This window comes from Mastigoproctus giganteus, chromosome 10, assembly GCF_048544385.1.
Source record: "Mastigoproctus giganteus isolate SK-2022 chromosome 10, ASM4854438v1, whole genome shotgun sequence".
In the NCBI taxonomy this organism is placed as follows: Eukaryota; Metazoa; Arthropoda; class Arachnida; order Uropygi; family Thelyphonidae; genus Mastigoproctus; species Mastigoproctus giganteus.
The window spans coordinates 108,207,325-108,228,197 of NC_143584.1; the positions used below are offsets into that span (position 1 = coordinate 108,207,325).

Here is a 20,873-nt window from a genome sequence, read left to right on the forward strand (position 1 = left end):
TTTTTAAAACAGGCTATTTTAGTAAACAGAAAACATCAAACTTTTTTTCTAATTTGGGGAAAGTGCAACAGAAACCTACAATATGTTAAAAACAACTTTCTGAGAAGATGCTGTATATTGTTTGAAGACTTTTCAGTGGTTTTTAAAGTTCAAAGAGGGTCAACTGTAGATCAAAAATGATCCCTGCTCAGTCCACCCTTCAACTTCAAAAACTAATGATTCAATCATTCATTGTTCATGATCTGCTATTCCTCATGGGCCATATCAATTTTAACACAAGATTTGGGAATGTGACATGTTTCACACAAATATACCCCACAATCTCACTGATAATAGAGAATGGAAAGTTCCCACATTTCAATTTATTTATTACTAAAACCTGAAACAAAGGTCCAGTCCTCTCAATGAAACACCCCTCAAAAAAAGCAAGACAATCTCAATGAAATGTGAGGACCATGCTATAAAGACAAAGAGCCACTTACCTTCATCCACAGAGAGCAGTCAGAGATGAAAGTGGATAATCAATCACAAAAAATCCAGTAATCCATGATACTGGAGATGGTCTTTATGCCAAACACAATCAAGAGCAACTACTTGAATTTCACCAAACTTTTCAATTGAATTTATCCAAAGATGAATAACATAAGCCAAACTATCACCATTTCACCAACACCGATGGAATCCATACTGGCAATCATCAATCAGATGTAAGGAAGATAGTTTAAGAGTTGCCGAATGATGGATTTATGGATTTCTCAATTACTTTGAAAAGAGTAGAGGTGGTGCAATAGGGCAATTGCACTTCCTCTTACAACTGGATAGGAGAGATTTGTCACCTTTTTTTTAGAGAGCCTGGATATGAGCAAATTTTCAAGTAGCAGGAAAAACATCAGTGATACAACAAAGTGTAAAAAAAAGGCAATACAGACCCAAGAACAGTAACAAGCTCAGGTTTATTGTTATTGTTATTGGTTTTTTTAAGAACATTAGCAACTAAGGCCATATTGCTCTAGGATATGCGGCGGTCATTCCCTGACCTTTCCGTATCCTCCGTATTTGGTGGTGATGGGCTCGAACCCCGGTCTAATCCAGAAGCGTGTGCTACGCACTGCTACTCCTGCCCACCTGGCTACGGAGGCGCCTGTAACAAGCTCAGGAACACAGATTTTGAGAACAAATACAAAAATGCCAACAGGACCTGGAGCTTTTTTGGCATCAAGGTTGTTCAGAATTCTTCTAACATCCTTTTGTCAAAAGACCACAGTACACACAAAGTGGAATGTACTGGGTAGGAGGGTTGTCAAAGGTTGTTGTTGTTTGTTTCGTTTTTAGGAGCATTAGCAACTAGGGCCATATTGCTCCTGGGATATGTGGTGGTCATTCCCTGACCTTTCCGCATCCTCCATATTTGGTGGTCATGGGCTCGAACCCTGGTCTAATCAAGAAGCATGTGCTACGCACTGCTGTTCCTGCCCGAGGGTTATCAAACAAGAGTTAGAAGTAAAGTAGGATGTTAGTAGGTTAGCTCTGTCTTTAGCTGAGGTTGCAACAGAACAATCATGTTATAACAGGTGCACAATGGCAAGAGACCAGAATGCTCAAATACCATTTGGACAAGAAACAAGTTTTCTATCTTTTATCCTGCTTCAAGTCTTTTATTCTGCTCAAAATCAAGTTTAGACTGCTTAATAATTGTTTTACAATTACCGTGATCTTTAGTGTATGCAGAAAATGAAACTGGAGATGTGGATGCAAGCAAAATGCAACATTTCTTGGGGGGAGACAAAGACTAATAGATTAACAGTAGCCACTGGCAGAGGTGAAAGAGATTCTTGCACTGCTTCTATTGGAATGAGCAGAAGCCTGAAAAACAAGATGCAGGATATTTCAGAGATGCTGGGAGTCATTGTGGTACAAGTAAACACATGGGTTGTGTTAGGGTAGCTAAGAATAGAAACAGGTGCATGTATACTTGTGTGTACACCAATGCTAGGAGTTTAGTAAATAAATTTGATGAATTTGAGGTATTGCTCAAAACATCAAAGGCAGATATTGTTGGGATTTCAGAGACATGGTGTTCACACAGATATAAGGAATGCAGAACTGGAATTTGGGGAGAACAACGTCTACAGAAAGGATAGACAGGATAGGAAAGGAGGAGGGGTTATGCTATTAGTTAAGAAACACATAAAATCCAAGGAAGTGAAGCCAGTCGACATCGCTGGACAGTGCAGTGTCGAGTCAGTTTGGTGTGACATAAGCATTGGGAAATCAAAATTGAGAGTAGGAGTGTGCTATAGGCCTAATGACTCTGATGAGTATAATAAGAAACTGTACAGGGAAATAGAGTAGGCCAGTAAATCAGAGAGTCTTATAATGGGAGATTTTAATTTCCCAAATATTGACTGGAATTTGGGGGTTGGTCACTCACACACTAGCAAGGTTTTTGTGGATTTATTGGATGATTGTTTTCTACATCAGCATGTTTGTGAGGCAACTGGAGGGAGTAATACTCTTGATTTGATTATCAGTAGTGATTCTTCATGCATTAAGAATCTGCAGATAAAGGAACCACTAGGTGGCAGTGATCACAGTGTGCTGAAGTGGGATTTACTCAAAGAGGTAACTACCATCGGGGTAAAGGGAAGGGTTATTGCTTTCGTAAAGGCGACTACGATGGACTGAGACAGTATTTAAATTCTATACAGTGGGACCAACTGATAATGTTACCAACAGCAAATTCAAAATGGGAACCATTCAAAGAACTTATCTTGGAAGCTACTAGGCTTTACATACCAACTAAGAAATATTGTTCAAGGTCTAAATGGATGTCAGATGAACTAATGAGACATATGGCAGAGAAGAAAAATGCATGGGATACATACAAATTAACACATGACACAGAAGCCTATGATAGATACAAGTTGATCTGTAACCAAGTTACAAAGGAGGTTAGGCAGGCGAAGGCAGATTACGAGAAATCTTTAGCAAGGGATGCAAAGAAAAACAGGAAAGAATTCTTTACTTATGTAAACTCTAGAAGGAAGGGGGATAAATCAGATTGGTCCACTTGATATCAATTGGTCAACTGTTGATTATCCTGCTCAGGTAGCTAACAAACTAAATGAATATTTTGCATCGACATTCACACATGAGGAGTTATTCAGTGAGGGGAATGCCAGAGGTGTATTCAACTCTGGCAGTAAGCTAGAGAATCTTGTAATAACTGAGAGTAAAGTGGAGGAGAAATTGTTGAAGATAAACACAAGAAAGGCACCTGGGATGGATGGGATCTATCCAGTTATATTAAAGGAGGCAGCAAAGGAAGTAACAAACCCTTAGCCACAATTATGAGCGCTTCCTTGGACTCAGGGAAGGTACCCACAGACTGGAGATGTGCAAATGTGACCCCAATTCACAAAGGAGGATCAAAGGCTGACACAAGTAATTATAGATCTGTGAGTTTAACTTCTGTTCCAGGAAAATTAATGGAGGCACTGGTTAAAGAAGCACTGCAGGATCATCTAGACAAGACTTCAGTTATAGCTCGGACACAGCATGGTTTTGTTAGGGGGAAGTCTTGCCTGACCAATTTGATTGGATACTATGATGCAGTCACAAAAGAACTGGATGCAGGGAATAACTTTGATATTATATACAGTCGATTCCGGTTAATTGGGACACATCGGGACAGATCACTTTGGCCCAATTAAGCGGCTGCCCCAATTAAGCGAAATTTTAATGAGCTGAAAAGCACATTCTAACGGAGACAAAAAAAGGTATGAATAAAATAAAGGGAATGTGGTATTTAAAGAAAGCACACTGTATTTAAGTTATATTGGTACAAACATTTATTTAAAAATAACTAAAGCTAAAAGCAAACAAAATGTACGTATGTACATGTGTAAAATGAAGATACAGTACAGAATAATGTCCGTGTCAGGCAAAGGTTACACATTACTTAAGGGTTCTTACTTTGAAAAAATTATGAAGTGTACCCTGACGTGTCCTCTTTATGGACTGCAATTGAACAAAGTCAGCGCAGGTATCTAATGCTGATAAAGGACTGCCTTCATTGCCTTCCTGCATGAAATAACATCTCAATTTAGCGATACATTTCCTGGCATCCTGGTTAGTCACTCGCTTAGGTATATCATCGTCATAATTTTCTTGGTCTTTTGGTGTCTCTGAGTGTTTTGCCGCAATTTGTTCAATAATCGTTTCCTCATAATCTTCATTTTCATCGTGGCATTGAAGGTTATCGTCAATCGTTAAAAATTCTTCACAATTTTGGACCTGTTGAAGTTCCAAAGCCAGTTCATTTTCTGTACAGCTTATCGCGTCTGAATCACAATTAGTCGCGAAACCACATTTAGCAAAACAATTCCGAATTGTTTTACTGGTTATTACTCGCCAACTATCGGCGATAAATTGTACAGCTTTTAACATCGAAACTTTTGCACTAACCTCTATTGATTTCGAAGATGATGTCAGCAGATTTTCCTCAATTGCTTCAAGGATGTGATTAACCAGCTTTCCGCGATAATAGGTCTTCAAATTTTTTATAATTCCCGCGTCCATAGGCTGTATCAGGGATGTGGTGTTAGGGGGTAAAAATTCCAGTTCAATATTTTTTAAACCAGCTACATTAGAGTGTGCGGTGCAGTTGTCCAATATCAACAGAATTTTTCTGGACTTCCGTTGCAGTGGCGCGTCCCAGTTCATTAGCCATTGCGTAAAAATATATGTGGTCATCCACGCCTTCTTATTGGCATAATACAAAACTGGCAAACTGCTTATTGTAAGCCCCTTGAAACAACGAGGTTTGGCACTTTTACCAATAACCAAAAGTTTGAGTTTATCATTTCCTGACATGTTTGAGCAGCACAACACTGTTACACGATCCATTGCTTTCTTTGAACCAGACAGTGTTATGTGTTGATAGCTGAGGGAACCATCCGGCGTAGCACGATAATATAGACCTGTTTCATCGGCATTGTAAATGTCATCCGCACTAAATTTTTTAAGCAACTCTGGCAGTTTTTCACATTTCCATTGCTCAGCACTCGTAGCATCAGCACTGTCCTTCTCGCCATGTGCTTTTTTGTAACTAATGTCATGTCTACACTTCCATCGAGACAACCAACCATCCGTCGCTTTGAAATTTACGTGACCTAGCTTTTTGGCCAACTCTTCTGACTTGTGTTTTAGCATAGGGCCGCTTACACACACTCCTCGTTTAGATACAGTGGAAAACCATTGATTCAAAGCATCTTCGACGTCTGGATCTTTGCCTTCCCTCTTTCGCTTATGAGATGTTTTCTTTAAATCCACGCTCAATGTCCACTCCTCTCTAAGTTTTTCTTGTTGCTGTAGCAGTCGTGAAATCGTAGATTTTGGCACCTTTATTATCTCCGCTAGCTGACGATGACTGATGTTAGGAGGTTGACTTTTTATCTTGTCAAGAATAGCGATTTTTTCTGAAAGTGACAAATCTTTACGTGGCATCTTGACAGGGGTCTTAAATGTACTGAAAAAAAGGGGAAGGGGAATCACGTAGATTCCGAATTGTTTTACTGGTTATTACTCGCCAACTATCGGCGATAAATTGTACAGCTTTTAACATCGAAACTTTTGCACTAACCTCTATTGATTTCGAAGATGATGTCAGCAGATTTTCCTCAATTGCTTCAAGGATGTGATTAACCAGCTTTCCGCGATAATAGGTCTTCAAATTTTTTATAATTCCCGCGTCCATAGGCTGTATCAGGGATGTGGTGTTAGGGGGTAAAAATTCCAGTTCAATATTTTTTAAACCAGCTACATTAGAGTGTGCGGTGCAGTTGTCCAATATCAACAGAATTTTTCTGGACTTCCGTTGCAGTGGCGCGTCCCAGTTCATTAGCCATTGCGTAAAAATATATGTGGTCATCCACGCCTTCTTATTGGCATAATACAAAACTGGCAAACTGCTTATTGTAAGCCCCTTGAAACAACGAGGTTTGGCACTTTTACCAATAACCAAAAGTTTGAGTTTATCATTTCCTGACATGTTTGAGCAGCACAACACTGTTACACGATCCATTGCTTTCTTTGAACCAGACAGTGTTATGTGTTGATAGCTGAGGGAACCATCCGGCGTAGCACGATAATATAGACCTGTTTCATCGGCATTGTAAATGTCATCCGCACTAAATTTTTTAAGCAACTCTGGCAGTTTTTCACATTTCCATTGCTCAGCACTCGTAGCATCAGCACTGTCCTTCTCGCCATGTGCTTTTTTGTAACTATGTCATGTCTACACTTCCATCGAGACAACCAACCATCCGTCGCTTTGAAATTTACGTGACCTAGCTTTTTGGCCAACTCTTCTGACTTGTGTTTTAGCATAGGGCCGCTTACACACACTCCTCGTTTAGATACAGTGGAAAACCATTGATTCAAAGCATCTTCGACGTCTGGATCTTTGCCTTCCCTCTTTCGCTTATGAGATGTTTTCTTTAAATCCACGCTCAATGTCCACTCCTCTCTAAGTTTTTCTTGTTGCTGTAGCAGTCGTGAAATCGTAGATTTTGGCACCTTTATTATCTCCGCTAGCTGACGATGACTGATGTTAGGAGGTTGACTTTTTATCTTGTCAAGAATAGCGATTTTTTCTGAAAGTGACAAATCTTTACGTGGCATCTTGACAGGGGTCTTAAATGTACTGAAAAAAAGGGGAAGGGGAAAACAAAATCAGTGCACTGTTTGGTACAGTTTTTAATCTATTCTTCAGCAAAATTTCTTCAGACTCCGATTACCACAATACAGAACAAACGTAAAACAACCACTGTGCAGCACGACTTCGCAATAACTGATTCCGCTGTTGCCCACATGACCTCTTTGTTACGAACCATCTAAATTAGTTTATTGTTCAATAAAAAAATTCTGTTTATACTCCGGCAGGACAACCAAGTCAGTAGAGTTTACAATAAATCGCCAATTATCGTATTTAGTAGTCACGGGCTTGAACCCCGGTCCACTCAAAGAACGCGTGCGATGCACTCTCGCTCCTGACCACTGGGCTACGTCAGGCCTAATAAACTATATTTAGATGTTTGTGCGCGCCATCTAAATATAGTTTATTGTTCAATCAAGACCTTCATTGCCCCAATTAAGCGGCGAGTTGGCCCAAAAAGGCGGAACAAATTCAGACTAAATATTTGTTTTGTTTCTGTTCTTCATAATTTGCCCCAAATAAGCGGCTGCCCCGATTAACCGGTGGCCCAATTAACCGGAATGCACTGTATTTGGATCTTAGAAAGGCTTTTGATACTGTTGCACATGGAAGACTGCTGCACAAATTGGAGCAGTGTGGCATTGGAGGCAAATTGCTGCTATGGATAAAGGGGAGGTTGAGGGGGAGAAGAGAGAGAGTGGTAATCAATGGACACTGCTCATCGTGGACTAATGTTATTAGTGGAGTCCCTCAGGGTTCAGTGTTGGTTCCATTATTGTTTTCTGCATTTATAAATGATATTGATGATGGTATATCAAGCTTCATGTCCAAGTTTGCAGACGATACGAAGGTTGGCAGGGTTGTCAAGGACACTACGGACACTCTGCGGCTGCAACAGGATCTGGAAAGGTTGAGCAGATGGGCTGAGAGGTGGCAAATGAAGTTTAATATTGACAAATGTAAAGTACTACATATGGGAAACAGCAACCCCAAAGCAACGTATCAACTCTGTGGTACTACACTGCCAGGGGTAGAGAATAAAAGGGACCTGGGGGTGGTTGTGCAAGCAGATATGAAGTTCTCTGAGCAGTGCAGATGGGCTGCAAGAGTAGCTCATGGTGTATTGTCAATGATATATAGGAATTTTTCTAGCAGGGATAAGGAGGTGATTATTCCCTTGTATAAGGCAATGGTCAGGCCACACTAGAGTACTCTAGAGTACTGTATACAGGTCTGGAGGCCTTATTTCAAGAAGGATGTAGAGCTGCTGGAACGAGTACAGAGAAGGGCAACAAGATTAGTGAATGGAACTAAGGGGGTGCTCTTACGAAGAAAGGCTTAAGTTTTGCAAATTACAGTGTCTGGAGACTAGACACCAGCGAGGTGATCTGATAGAGGTGTATACAGCTTTGAATGGTTTGAGCATGCTCAATGCTGATGGGATTCTTCCTCTTGCTCAGAATAATCACCTGAGAGGGCATAAATTCAAATTGAGGAAAGACAGATGTAGGATAGACGTGCGGAAATTTGCCTTTAGCCAGTGGGTGGTTAGTTGGTGGAACAGACTTCCATCCCTTATTGTGGAAGTTGATAGCCTAAATAAGTTTGAGGCTCAGCTGGACAGGTATTTCGAATGAACAGAGGGGTGAAGTGGAAGTGGATTTTTTTTTTTTTTTTTTTTTTGGCTGATGCTGCATAAGCTTGCTTTCTTGCATCAAATGCCTCTACTAATGCTAATGCTAATTCTTTTCTTGAAAAACCTTAGCACATTTACTAGAAAACTAAGGTTTAGATAATGGATGAGACTTTAAAACAGAATGTGGAAAAAGGATCTCATCCCCACAAAGAATAATCTTACAAGAATCCCCACAAGAATAATTTTACAAGAATCCCCACAAGAATAATTTTAAACGATCTGAGCAAACACTGAGATGGAAGATTTAAAGCAGTAATCCGACCAAGGAAAAGAAGAATAAAAATCTCACAGGTCATCCCATTACGCATTCTTGTACATATATTCTTAATTAATTTTTTTAATGAAAAATTAATCATAAATGGAATTACACCACCCCTTTACTAGAATCATGATCCATATCAAGAGAGGCATGGAGTTTTGTATTAAAGATGAGTTCACTGGCTGATAACCATTAGAACTGGATTTTATTAGTAGTGGTAACAAACAGCATAAGCAAAAAAAGCTACCCATCTACTGTCTGTATCTGTCCCCTCAAGTGTGTTATTTGATTTGTCGTGTGTTGTCAGGTGTTATCAGGTCTCATCCATTGTGATAATCAAGAAAGATCCATCGCTGCAGCAACTCAAGTGAGCAATGCTTCCATCTTAACACAATTGTCTTTCTGTTCCTGGGAAACTGCCTTGGAACTCACTGAGCTGACACTGCTCATTCTGAGATTGTTGTGGAGCATGGTATGCACAGATCCAACAGAAATGGCTGTAACTGTTGCAATTTCATCCACTGTTGATCCTCTTCCACCCAAAACCATTTCCTCAACCCAGGGGATATTGGTCTCGGAACAAGTGGTTCAAAATCTTGGTTCATGAAGGTTCTTGGTTCGTTCTCAGAGGACTTCTGTCCTTCACGAAACTTATGTACCCAGCTACAAACGTTTTTCACAACCATAAGGCCTACAGGGCACACTTCTGACATTTCCTGATGGATTTAAATTGTACTTCACCCAGTTAAGTGCAAAAACTCGATAATGAGACTTTGTTCTTAATGAGTGAAGGATGCCATTTTAAGTATTATAAACATAGTATAGTGTTTAGGGCACTGCAATCAATATTACATATTGCATAATGCTGCCAACTTCTGAAAACGTTCAAAACTAATTGGCAGTTAGACAAAAAGCAGTCCCACATGCATACTTTGATTATTTTGTGAAAAATAAATTTAGAGCCCTAATAACTTGAATGCACTTCGCTTCAATGTTAAACCTCAATTGCCACTCTTGGCCCATTTACCTAATTTTTCTCAATCTTCTTGCAATAGTACATCTTGATTTCTGTCAATAACCACCCTGCCAATCTTTGTATCATCTAAAAACTCTTAGACATTAAAAAATATATGCCTCCATCAATATCAATAATAAAAAATGAAAACAGCAAGGAGGCCCAGAAATGAACCCTGATAGATGTTATTAACCTGGAACATAGTATCCAATCAGGATTGGATCACAGATCTCATAAGCTCAGTGCTAATGGGATCTATCCAATTATATTAAGGGAGGCAAGCAAAGGGAGTAAGAAAACCCTTAAAGCATCCTCGAATTCAGGAAGAAGTCTCCATGAACCGGAGATGTGTGAATCTATCCTGAATTCACAAAGGGGGATCAAAGTGTGACATCAGTAATTACAGACCCGATAGCTTAACTTCTGTTCCAGGGAAAATAATGGAATCAATGGTTAAAGAGATCTGTCATTTTGCAGGACCACTAGATGGAAATGCAGTTATACTTCTGTCAGAGCATGAGTTGTGATTCCTTATTGTTAATGCAATATAGGAATTTTGCAAGCAGGGACAAGAAAGTGATTATTCCATTGCACAAGGCAATGGTCAGGCCACATCTTGAGTACTACAAACAGGTATGGAAACATCATTTTAGGAAGGATGTAGAGTGCTGGAGCAGGTACAGAGAAGGGCGACAAGCTCGGCAAAGGAAATAAAAGGGATGCTCTTACCAAGAAAGGCTTCAGTTCTGCAAATCACAGCATCCGGAGACTAGGCACCTTTGAGATCTGATTGAGGTGTTTAAGGCTTTGAATGGATTGAGCAAGCTCAATGCTGATGGGATTCTTCTCCTTGCACAGATTCAGCACGAGAGTATAAATTCAAACTGAGGAAGGATGGTTGAGGTGTGGAAGTTTGCCTTTAGCCAACAGATGGTTGATTGCTGGAAAAAACTTCCATCTGATGTTGTGGAAGTACACAGCTTGAATAAATTTAAGGAAGAATTAGACAAACTATTGGAGGGCATGGATAGGATCTTACATCAATTTCCACTAATAATACTGATAATCACACTATAGTCCAAGAAGAACAGCACCTATTAATAATCACCCTCTGTCTTCTGCTAACATCTTCAAATTTTTGTTTATAATGTGAAAAAAAAGACAAGTAGCAGCAAATTATTAGTTTTGTTTTTATTAAAAATTTGAAGGGCTTTTGGTCTATGAAACTCCAACAAATTTTTTAATTATATATACAGATGTACATCTTTGCTGCTTCAACTATTACATTCTTCTGAAAATAGTGCTCCAGATGGTCACATAATTTTGCCTGGTCCTTTTTTATCTTGTCCATTCTTGTGACCAGAGAAACCACTTAGATCTGAATTCTTTCTTGTAGCTTAACCTCCACAAAATATATGGTACAAGTTTAAAAGGCTAATGTAAAGAAAGCCAACATGAGAACGACAAGAAACATCGGATAACTTACGCGGAAAATTAGTTTCCCGACACCGGACTCTAGTGCTGCTCACTCGGTAAACAGATGGTAGGTGTTATCAGTCTGGAGCCAAAATCGAGAAGGATATATTGATTGACAGGTAGGCGTAGCAAATGATGAAATGATTGGTGGGTGAAACAGAGGACAAACTGTGTAGTCATTGGTTGGCATTATAATGTGTATTTATGAGTAAAGAACTGTGCATAATAGTTTTGAAATGAACGGTAAACAGGTAATAGTAGCAATGAATCTTTTAAAGATGGAAGAAATTTGTAAGGAAAATAAAATGTTGGTTGATTTTTGGATGAAAACTAAATTAATAAAAGTTTCGTTCTGATCAGTTTTATGTTCTTCATTATGTCTTTTTCTCATTATTAAAAGCAGATTTTTGGAGTTCATGAGTGTTTTTACTATACTTTGGTTACGAAAAAAGGTTTCTTTATTTTTCTTTATATTTCATAACCTGAACTTAAATGGTAGGTTAGGAAATAATAGAAACGGTTTCCTTATATTTAGTGACCTAACCTTAAACATTAGGTTAGGAAATAATATAATAAAAGAAAGAAAGATTCTATATATATATATATATATATATATATTGAATAGTTGTTGAGGTGTTGATTGACATTATGACAAGTGTGTATCCGCACGAGTGTCTTTAAAAATAAAAGTACAGTAATAAAAAAATAATATTTTGTTAATAAACAATTTATGTGCTAGTGAACAAGAAAATAAAAATACAGTCACAAAAAATTTATTTTTTCATGACTGTATTTTTAACTATGACTGTGATTCTAAAGAAAAAAGGTTAGGTTACCTCCTCTGCTTCGGGAGGGGTTCAAGCTCCCATGGGATTCAAGTGGAGATAACCTGACCTTGTTTCACCATTATGGAAAGCGGTCATTAGTTTACCATTAGTGCATTAGTGCTTCAGTTACCATTAGTGCATTAGTGCTTCAGTTACCATTAGTGCATTAGTGCTTCAGTTACCATTAGTGCATTAGTGCTTCAGTTACCATTAGTGCATTAGTGCTTCAGTTACCATTAGTGCTTCTGAGTGCTAGTAAAATGACACTAACCCAATGTTATTGTGTGGTTGTGTTCATGCAACAGTCAGACATCGTTTGCCACGCCTACCTGTCAATTAATATATCGTTCTCGATTTTGCTCCAGACCGATAACACCTACCATCTGTTTACTGAGCGAGCAGCGCTAGAGTGCCGTATCAGGAAACTAAATTTCTGAGTAAGTTATCCGACTTTTCTCGTCGTTCGCGTGTTGGTTTTCTTTACCTTCACTGCCTAAAATATTACACAGTAATGGTATCAGCCATCTCATAAAAATCAGGAAATATATTCCATACATAATTACACTGTAGGATTATAAAACTTTTTCCCTTCTACTCACCTCTCAGTCATATAAATATTTATATATTGTGAATATTTACTTAAGTGTTTTTAAAAATTTATGGCTTTAAATTATTTATTAAAATTATAAAAGATATTTTAATCCCAATAATTTCATTCTGATAAAGGTAATTCAAGCAAATTAATTCATAATAGGACAAAGAGGCATATTCATAATGGAAATGAAAATCAACATTAATTACATGAAGCCAGATTCTCATACTTACTTCATTTCCAGTTTTATCTCCTAGGGACTTTTCTACCTAACAAGAAAAAAAAAAGGGGGGGAGAGTGAGAGAGAGAATAAATTAGAAATGCAGAAACAAACAATATTTCATCAAGTGATGATAATAACAACAGAGCAAGCCCTAAATCCTAAAAATGCTACAAATCAAGAAAGTCAATACTGCAGGAAAGCTTTCTCTAATCACCAGAAGTGTCATGCTTGCCATCAGCACAGTCATTTTTTTTTTTTACAATATGATGACATTTTACAAAAACATCAAGTCTAGAGAACAGTACAGAAGTTGATTAATCAGAAAATATATAACTTCACTCTGGGATGGATTTTTTTTAATCAAAATATCTTTATGACATTTATGGTAGCAACCTCTCTGAGAAAAAAACCATAATGCCCAACTAAACACATTACCAGTGTGTGTTTAATGTTTTATGAATTATGAGTAAACATAAGTAATGTTTCATTATTTTGAGTTTTGAGAAACTTCTTTCCCCAGACAGTGACATTAGGAGTAATGGCACATTAGAATAAATTTCCAATAAGCTCTTCTCTTGGATTTGTGCAAGATTTTAACAACTTTTAAGGTTAATTTTTAGAATATACTATAATGAGTGGATTTCTTCAAAAACTTTAAATTACACTATCATTCCCACCTTCACTAATGACAACATTCTCTAGTTCAGGGATCTGCTTTTTAAAATCCAATCCACTTAAATGCATGAAGCAGCTGATAGGATTAAGTATAAGCTGATTAAGCTGATTAAGTATAGCTGACTTAATCTGATTAAGTATAGCAGACAGCATAGATTTTATTTGTCTGGTGAAATCCTTTATCTAAACTTCCAATGGCAAGTTAATTTATTATAAAGCTCCACTTGACTGTTAATTTATTATAAACTCCATTTGTCTTTTAATTTATTATAATGCTCCACTTCAGATTTTGTCAATGGGTCACTGGGACATTAATCTGATGCTATTCTGGAGCAAACTTTTGTTTCTTTTTCTGGCAATGTGCACTTTTGATAATATATCAGTGCAACTTCTACTGATTAAGTGATACTTCAATCACATAACTGAAATCTTGATATTCTAATCCCATGTTTGAAGTGTTCATATGAACTGAGTACTCTGTCTCTATTCAATTATCACTGTCTTTAGCTAGTAATAAACTCTAGTGAAGGATAACAAAATGTTTTCCTTCACTAGAGGTTGCATGGGGGGTTTAATATTTCTGGGTTCGGGTTGGGGTTCACCGCTGTGATCCTGGGGTGTTGGACTATCCTTGTGTCAATAGTGAGGAACATATTGAGTTTTAAATTATATAATTTTCTTTCAACGTATCATTTCGTAATTTATTAGCATAAGGAGATTTGGTAAAGAAGAAATCCTACTGACTGAATAAAAGGTAACTCCTTGTTTATTTCTAAAATATTAATAGAACATAGGAAAAATTGAGCATATGTAAGCTCTCATTTATGTAGTTTATTATTACTGTATTTAATGTTGGTAATGTCTTACTGTGTGTTTAATTTATCAATTAAACTTTATTATACGTATGTATCAGTAAAAATTTTAGAGCTGCAAGGCTCAATAACTTCCACGTTTTTCAATATATAAAAAAAAATGAAGCGGAAATTTTAAATATACAACACAATTACATAAAATTATTGATCGCTGAAACCCTTGAAATGAAACTACACGAAAATTCTATCAATGTGCAAAGTCCTTACCTAATTTCGGATAAATGGTCTTTTTTACCCATGCATCAATACAAATTATTTTTTTGTTTAAAACTTTCAGAATATCTGTGTATTGTTGTTTTATTGCTCCTTAAAGCTCTTCAAACAGAGAAGTTTTTCCTGATTTATTTTCTGCTTTATTAGTTTAAATTGTCATATTAACTTATTTTCTAGAGTAGCTTTATATTCCTAGTTACGATACTTAGTTTAAAGTTTAACTTAGACAGAGATTTCGTAGGTATTACTTAGTATCGGTAACGGTATCAAATCCACATGTCACAAATTGAACGAGAGGTCTTTTAACCAAATTTAGTCGATTTATTAACCAATTGTTATATCAAATTATCTTCTATAAGTAGATTATAGACCTAGTCAGGATCCTTAGTTTATTCTAAATTGAGATAGCGAGATTTCGAAGCTAATCAATACTTACGAGTCCGTAGAAATACCGTTCGTGAATTCCCGCCATTTTTACACGATAGCATAAGCTTAGTGTAGTATACTGCATAATATAATATTGTCAATTAATCAGTAAATCTATTAATCTTGATAAACTTTATTGTCAATTAAATTGTATTTTTAACTCTATATATATATAACGACTTAATTGTAACAAATAATTAATACATAACTATAGTGGTACACATGATACGGAAGTTGTATAAAGGGAACACTAGATACCGAAAAAAAAAAATATATATATATATATATATATAACATAACTGTTTTGGGATATAACTTAAGGATTTAATTTTTGTTTTAAATTTTATTGAATTAAATTGGAATCATGACTTTGACCAGAGCAGCAAAGCAAAAGGCTCAAGCTAATGGGAGTGCTGTGGTTCAGGGGAGAACTGAGGGGGGCAGTTGCCCTCTGAATCACAGTCTATTAAAATGCACTGTTTGCTTGATGTTTGCGGAGCAGTCGGGTACGGGACATGATACTGCCAAGGGGGATGTCTTTGTGTGTGCACGATGTAAGGAGTGCAAGGAAATCAGGCGACAACTCAGCGTTGTTATGGGCCTTTATGAGACCTTGAAGGACAGGGTGGATGCCCTCGAAGGAAATAAATTGAGGGACCCATCAAGCTCTCAGCTGCCCACATCAACGCCAGAGCTTGCACTTGGTCATCAGGCAACACAGGGGCAGCCCCCTAGGCAGAATGCGCTGGTCCCACAGGAACTAGTAGTTGTTGGTGACTCTATTGTCAGGGAAATGGGGAACATGCTTTGTAAAAAGGATAGGTGGAATAGGACCAGGGTATGTCTGCCAGGGGCAAAGGTTGATGACGTTGTAGAGCGGATATCATCTTTTAAGGGCACAAAAGGTGATATAGTTGTACACGTTGGCACTAATAATGATATTTAAGAGTAGGAGACCGGCGGAATTACTTAGCAAGTACAGGTCACTGTTGAAAAAAAGCCGTGAATTAGGGTTGAACTTGAAAGTGTCTGCAATTCTGCCCAGACACGATAGGAGGGAGTATATGATGAGAGCCTTGTCGATCAATTCGGCCCTGGAGGGATTGTGCAAGGCTCAAGGGGTAGAATTTTTTTCAGCCTGGAGTGTACTTGTTAACAGGAGAGATTGCTTCTACAGGGATGGGATACACTTAAATAGAAAGGGTGCAAGAATTTTTGCTGATGCTGTCGAGGCAGTGTTAGGTGGGTCGGAAAACTGCTAGTTGGGGGGGATACAAGGACTAATAGATTAACAGTAGCCACTGGCAGAGGTGGAAGTGATTCTTGCACTGCTTCTATTCAAATGAGCAGAAGTCTGAAAAACAAGATGAAGGATATTTCAGAGACTGCTGGTAGTCATTGCGTTACACGTAAACACATGGGTTGTGTTAGGGTAGCTAAGAATAGAAACAGGTGCATGTATACCTGCGTGTACACCAATGCTAGGAGTTTGGTAAATAAATTTGATGAATTTGAGGTATTGCTCAAAACATCAAAGGCAGATATTGTTGGGATATCAGAGACGTGGTGTCACACAGATATAAGTAATGCAGAACTGGAATTTGGGGAATACAATGTATATAGAAAGGATAGACAGGACAGGAGGGGAGGAGGGGTTATGCTATTAATTAAGAAACACAAAGTCAAAGGAAGTGAAGCCAGTTGACATCGATGGACAGGGCAGTGTCGAGTCAGTTTGGTGTAACATAAGCATAGGGAAATCAAAATTGAGAGTAGGAGTGTGCTATAGGCCTAATGACTCTGATGAGTATAATAATATATTGTACAGGGAAATAGAGTGGGCCAGTAAATCAGAGAGTCTTATAATGGGGAATTTTAATTTCCCAGATATTGACTGGAATTTGTGGGTTGGTCACTCGCACACTAGCAAGGCTTTTGTGGATTTATTGGATGATTGTTTTCTACATCAGCATGTTCGTGAGGCAACAAGAGGGAGCAATACTCTTGATCTGATTATCAGTAGTGATTCTTCATGCATTAAGAACCTGCAGATAAATGAACCACTAGGTGGCAGTGATCACAGTGTGTTGAAGTGGGATTTACTCAAGGAGGTAACTACCATCAGAGGTAAAGGGAAGGGTTTTTGTTTTCGTAAAGGCGACTATGATGGTCTGAGACAGTATTTAAATTCTATACAGTGGGACCAACTGATGATGTTACCAACAGCAAACTCAAAATGGGAAGCATTCAAGGAACTAATCTTGGTGGCTACCAGGCTTTACATACCAACTAAGAAATATTGTTCAAGGTTTAGGCCTAAATGGTTGTCAGATGGACTAATGAGACATGTGGCAGAGAAGAAAAATGCATGGGATACATACAAATTAATGGGTGACATGGAAGCCTATGATAGATATAAGTTGGTCTGTAACCAAGTCACAAAGGAGATTAGGCAGGCAAAGGCAGACTACGAAAAATCCTTGGCAAAGGATGCAAAGAAAAACAGAAAGGAGTTCTTTACATACTTGAACTCGAGAAGGAAAGGGATGAATCAGATTGGTCCACTGGATATTGATGGTTCAACAGTTGAGGATCCTGCTCAGGTGGCTAACAATCTAAACGAGTATTTTGCATCTACATTCATGTAGATGCAAAATACTCGTTTAGCATGAGGAGTTATTCAGGAAGGAGAATGATGTAGGTAAAGTAAACATTGGCAGTGAGCTGGATGATTTTGTAATAACTGAGAGGAAAGTGGAGGAGAGATTGTTGAGGATAAACATAAAAAAGGCACCTGGGGTGGATGGGATCTATCCAGTTATATTAAAGGAGGCAGCAAAGGAAGTATGCAAACCCCTAGCCATAATTATGAGAGCTTCTTTGGACTCAGGGGAGGTACCCATAGACTGGAGATGTGCAAATGTAACCCCAATTCACAAAGGAGGATCAAAGGCTGACACAAGTAATTATAGACCTGTTAGTTTAACTTCTGTTCCAGGTAAATTAATGGAGGCACTGGTTAAAGAAGCACTGCAGGATCATCTAGAGAAGAATTCAGTTATAGCTCAGACGCAGCATGGTTTTGTTAAGGGCAGGTCTTGCCTGACCAATTTGATTGGATACTATGATGTAGTCACAAAAGAACTGAATGCAGGGAATAACTTTGATATTATATATTTGGATCTTAGAAAGGCTTTTGATACTGTTGCACATGGAAGACTGCTGCACAAATTGGAGCAGTGTGGCATTGGAGGCAAATTGCTGCTATGGATAAGGGGATGGTTGAGTGGCAGAAGACAGAGAGTGGTAATCAATGGACACTGCTCAACGTGGACTAATGTTATTAGTGGAGTTCCTCAAGGTTCAGTGTTGGGTCCATTGTTGTTTTCGGTGTTTATGAATGATATTGATGATGGGATATCAAGTTTAATGTCTAAGTTTGCAGATGATACAAAGGTTGGCAGGGTCGTTAAGGACACTACTGACGCTATGCTGCTGCAACAGGATCTGGAAAGGTTGAACGGATGGGCTGAGAGGTGGCAAATGAAGTTTAACATTGACAAATGTAAAGTACTACATATGGGTAACAGTAACCCCAGAGCAATGTATCAACTCTGCGGTACTACACTGACAGTGGTGGAGAATGAAAAGGACCTGGGGGTAATTGTGCAGGCAGATATGAAGTTCTCTGAGCAGTGCAGACGAGCTGCAAGAGTAGCTCATGGTGTCTTGTCAATGATATACAGGAAATTTTCTAGCAGGGTTAAGGAGGTGATTATTCCCTTGTGTAAGGCAATGGTTAGGCCACATCTTGAGTACTGTATACAGGTCTGGAGGCCTCATTTCAAGAAGGATGTAGAGCTGCTGGAACGGGTACAGAGAAGGGCAACAAGATTAGTAAATGGAACAAAGGGTTGCACTTACGAAGAAAGGCTTAAGTTTTGCAAATTACAGAGTCTGGAGACTAGGCACCGGCGAGGTGATCTGATAGAGGTGTATAAGGCTTTGAATGGTTTGAACATGCTCAATGCCAATGGGATTCTTCATCTTTCTCAGAATAATCACCTCAGAGGGCATAAATTCAAATTGAGGAAGGACGGATGTCGGATAGATGTGCGGAAATTTGCCTTTGGCCCGCGGGTGGTTGGTTGGTGGAACCGACTTCCATCACTTGTTGTTGAAGTTGATAGCCTAAACAAATTTAAAGCTCAACTGGACAGGTATTTCGAAAGAACGGAGGGGTGAAATGGGAGAGGGTTTTTTTTTTTTTTTTGGCTGATGCTGAATAAGCTTTCTTTCTTGCATCACATGCCTCTACTAATGCTAATGCTAATTATCTCTCTATTTTAAGAGCCAAATACACAAACAAACACTTTGTGATATTCCCATCCCATGAACATGCTGGTCAGCCGAAAAGCTTGGTTTGCTTAAGGAAGAGAAACAGGTGTGCATTTCATTTAATCTGAGTGTTCATCCAAATTTTAATTGTGATTTTAATCTTTTTAATTGTGATTTTAATAGTGATTTTAATTATTTATTATCGGAAGCAGTTTTAATTATTTAATCTGACAATGTGTTCTCACACTCATGGTCTTGCTGCGGTGGTTTGATGTGTTTCGGGGTTGGATTGGGGCTCTCAGCTTTCGATTCCGTTGAGCGTTGAATTTGGTTTTATCTCTACAAGTGAGAGAATTCATTAATTCGTTTTTTTTTTCATCTTATTTTATTCGTTACATTTGGAGAGAATTGACTGGAAGCATTCCACGAAAAAGATTGAGGCAATCTCTTACTTTTTTTAATATACGTATTTACGTAAATACGTATTTAATATACAAGAAAATCATGTTATATATGGGGTCAGCAGGTGTTCGCTTGTATCTGCAATTTCGGCCATTCATGGCAGGTCTTGGAATGTATCTCCCGCGGATACGGGGGTGTTACTGTATAATAATTATGCAGCTAATTATTGATGATGGGATACACTGAATGGCACTTTTTCGAGGGCTAACACCATTCAATATATCCCACCAATAATTAGCAAGGCTATCTGTTTCTGATTGTTATCTGCCTGTTTAACTAGGTCCAAATAATTAAACAGGAAGGCAATCTAGGCCAAACTTTAAATTTAACAGCAAACAGGTAGCTCGACAGATAGCTTTGAAACGAATATAATACAGAAAAGGAGTGACAACCATAATTTTCACATCACATGTAATTGGTAACCGAACCTATTGGTAACTATTTAGGAGGCTTCCGGATCAACTAGTGTATAATTTTGCTACCTCTACTCTGCCAGATAGTGACTGGAGGGAGTCCGAGTAGTGTGTATGCGGGGGCATTGTCGAGGCCAAGTTATGTCAAAGATCTGGGTACATTCTTACCATGTGTATGCCATATCCAAAAATTTCATCACTTCATACAGCACGTCCCCCCACTTTTTCTAACTACTGAATACACCATGACTTGTCAAACTAATAGAGTAAGCTTATCTGGGAAAATATCTAAACCTCCCAAACACTTCCTAGTTCATTTCACAAATATACATGGTCTCAATTCTAATCTCAAGGATGTCCATTTCCACTTGCAGTCTGCCAAGCCCCACGTACTTTTTCTGACAGAATCTCAGTTATCGGTTGATTCGACTACTGCTCATCTCAGATGCCCAAATTATTCACTGTAAGATTCCTTTCGCCTCAAAGGTGATACTTGTGCATATGTCCGTTCCAATACTCCCTGTCAGAGACTTGGTAATTTGGAATCTCCTTTTTTCGATCTTCTCTAGCTTAAAATCTCTCTCTCTCTCTCTCTCTCTACCGCATTCTGTCAAATTCATCCGTTGTCTCTACCGTTCTCCCAACTCCACTAATTACATGGAGCTCTT

The 20,873-nt window shown here is 38.3% G+C and overlaps 1 protein-coding gene across 4 annotated transcripts in view; it reads right to left on the reverse strand.

The window, feature by feature from the left end:
• The window catches only part of Pex5 (peroxisomal biogenesis factor 5), a 321,598-nt gene that overhangs the window by 249,162 nt on the left and 51,563 nt on the right, over positions 1–20,873 (reverse strand). For all 4 annotated transcript variants that reach the window (XM_090383596.1, XM_090383595.1, XM_090383597.1 and 1 more), the window contains exon 4: positions 12,817–12,852. In XM_090383596.1, coding sequence (XP_090239722.1) covers positions 12,817–12,852 — 36 coding nt within the window. The remainder of the gene's footprint in view (positions 1–12,816; positions 12,853–20,873) is intronic.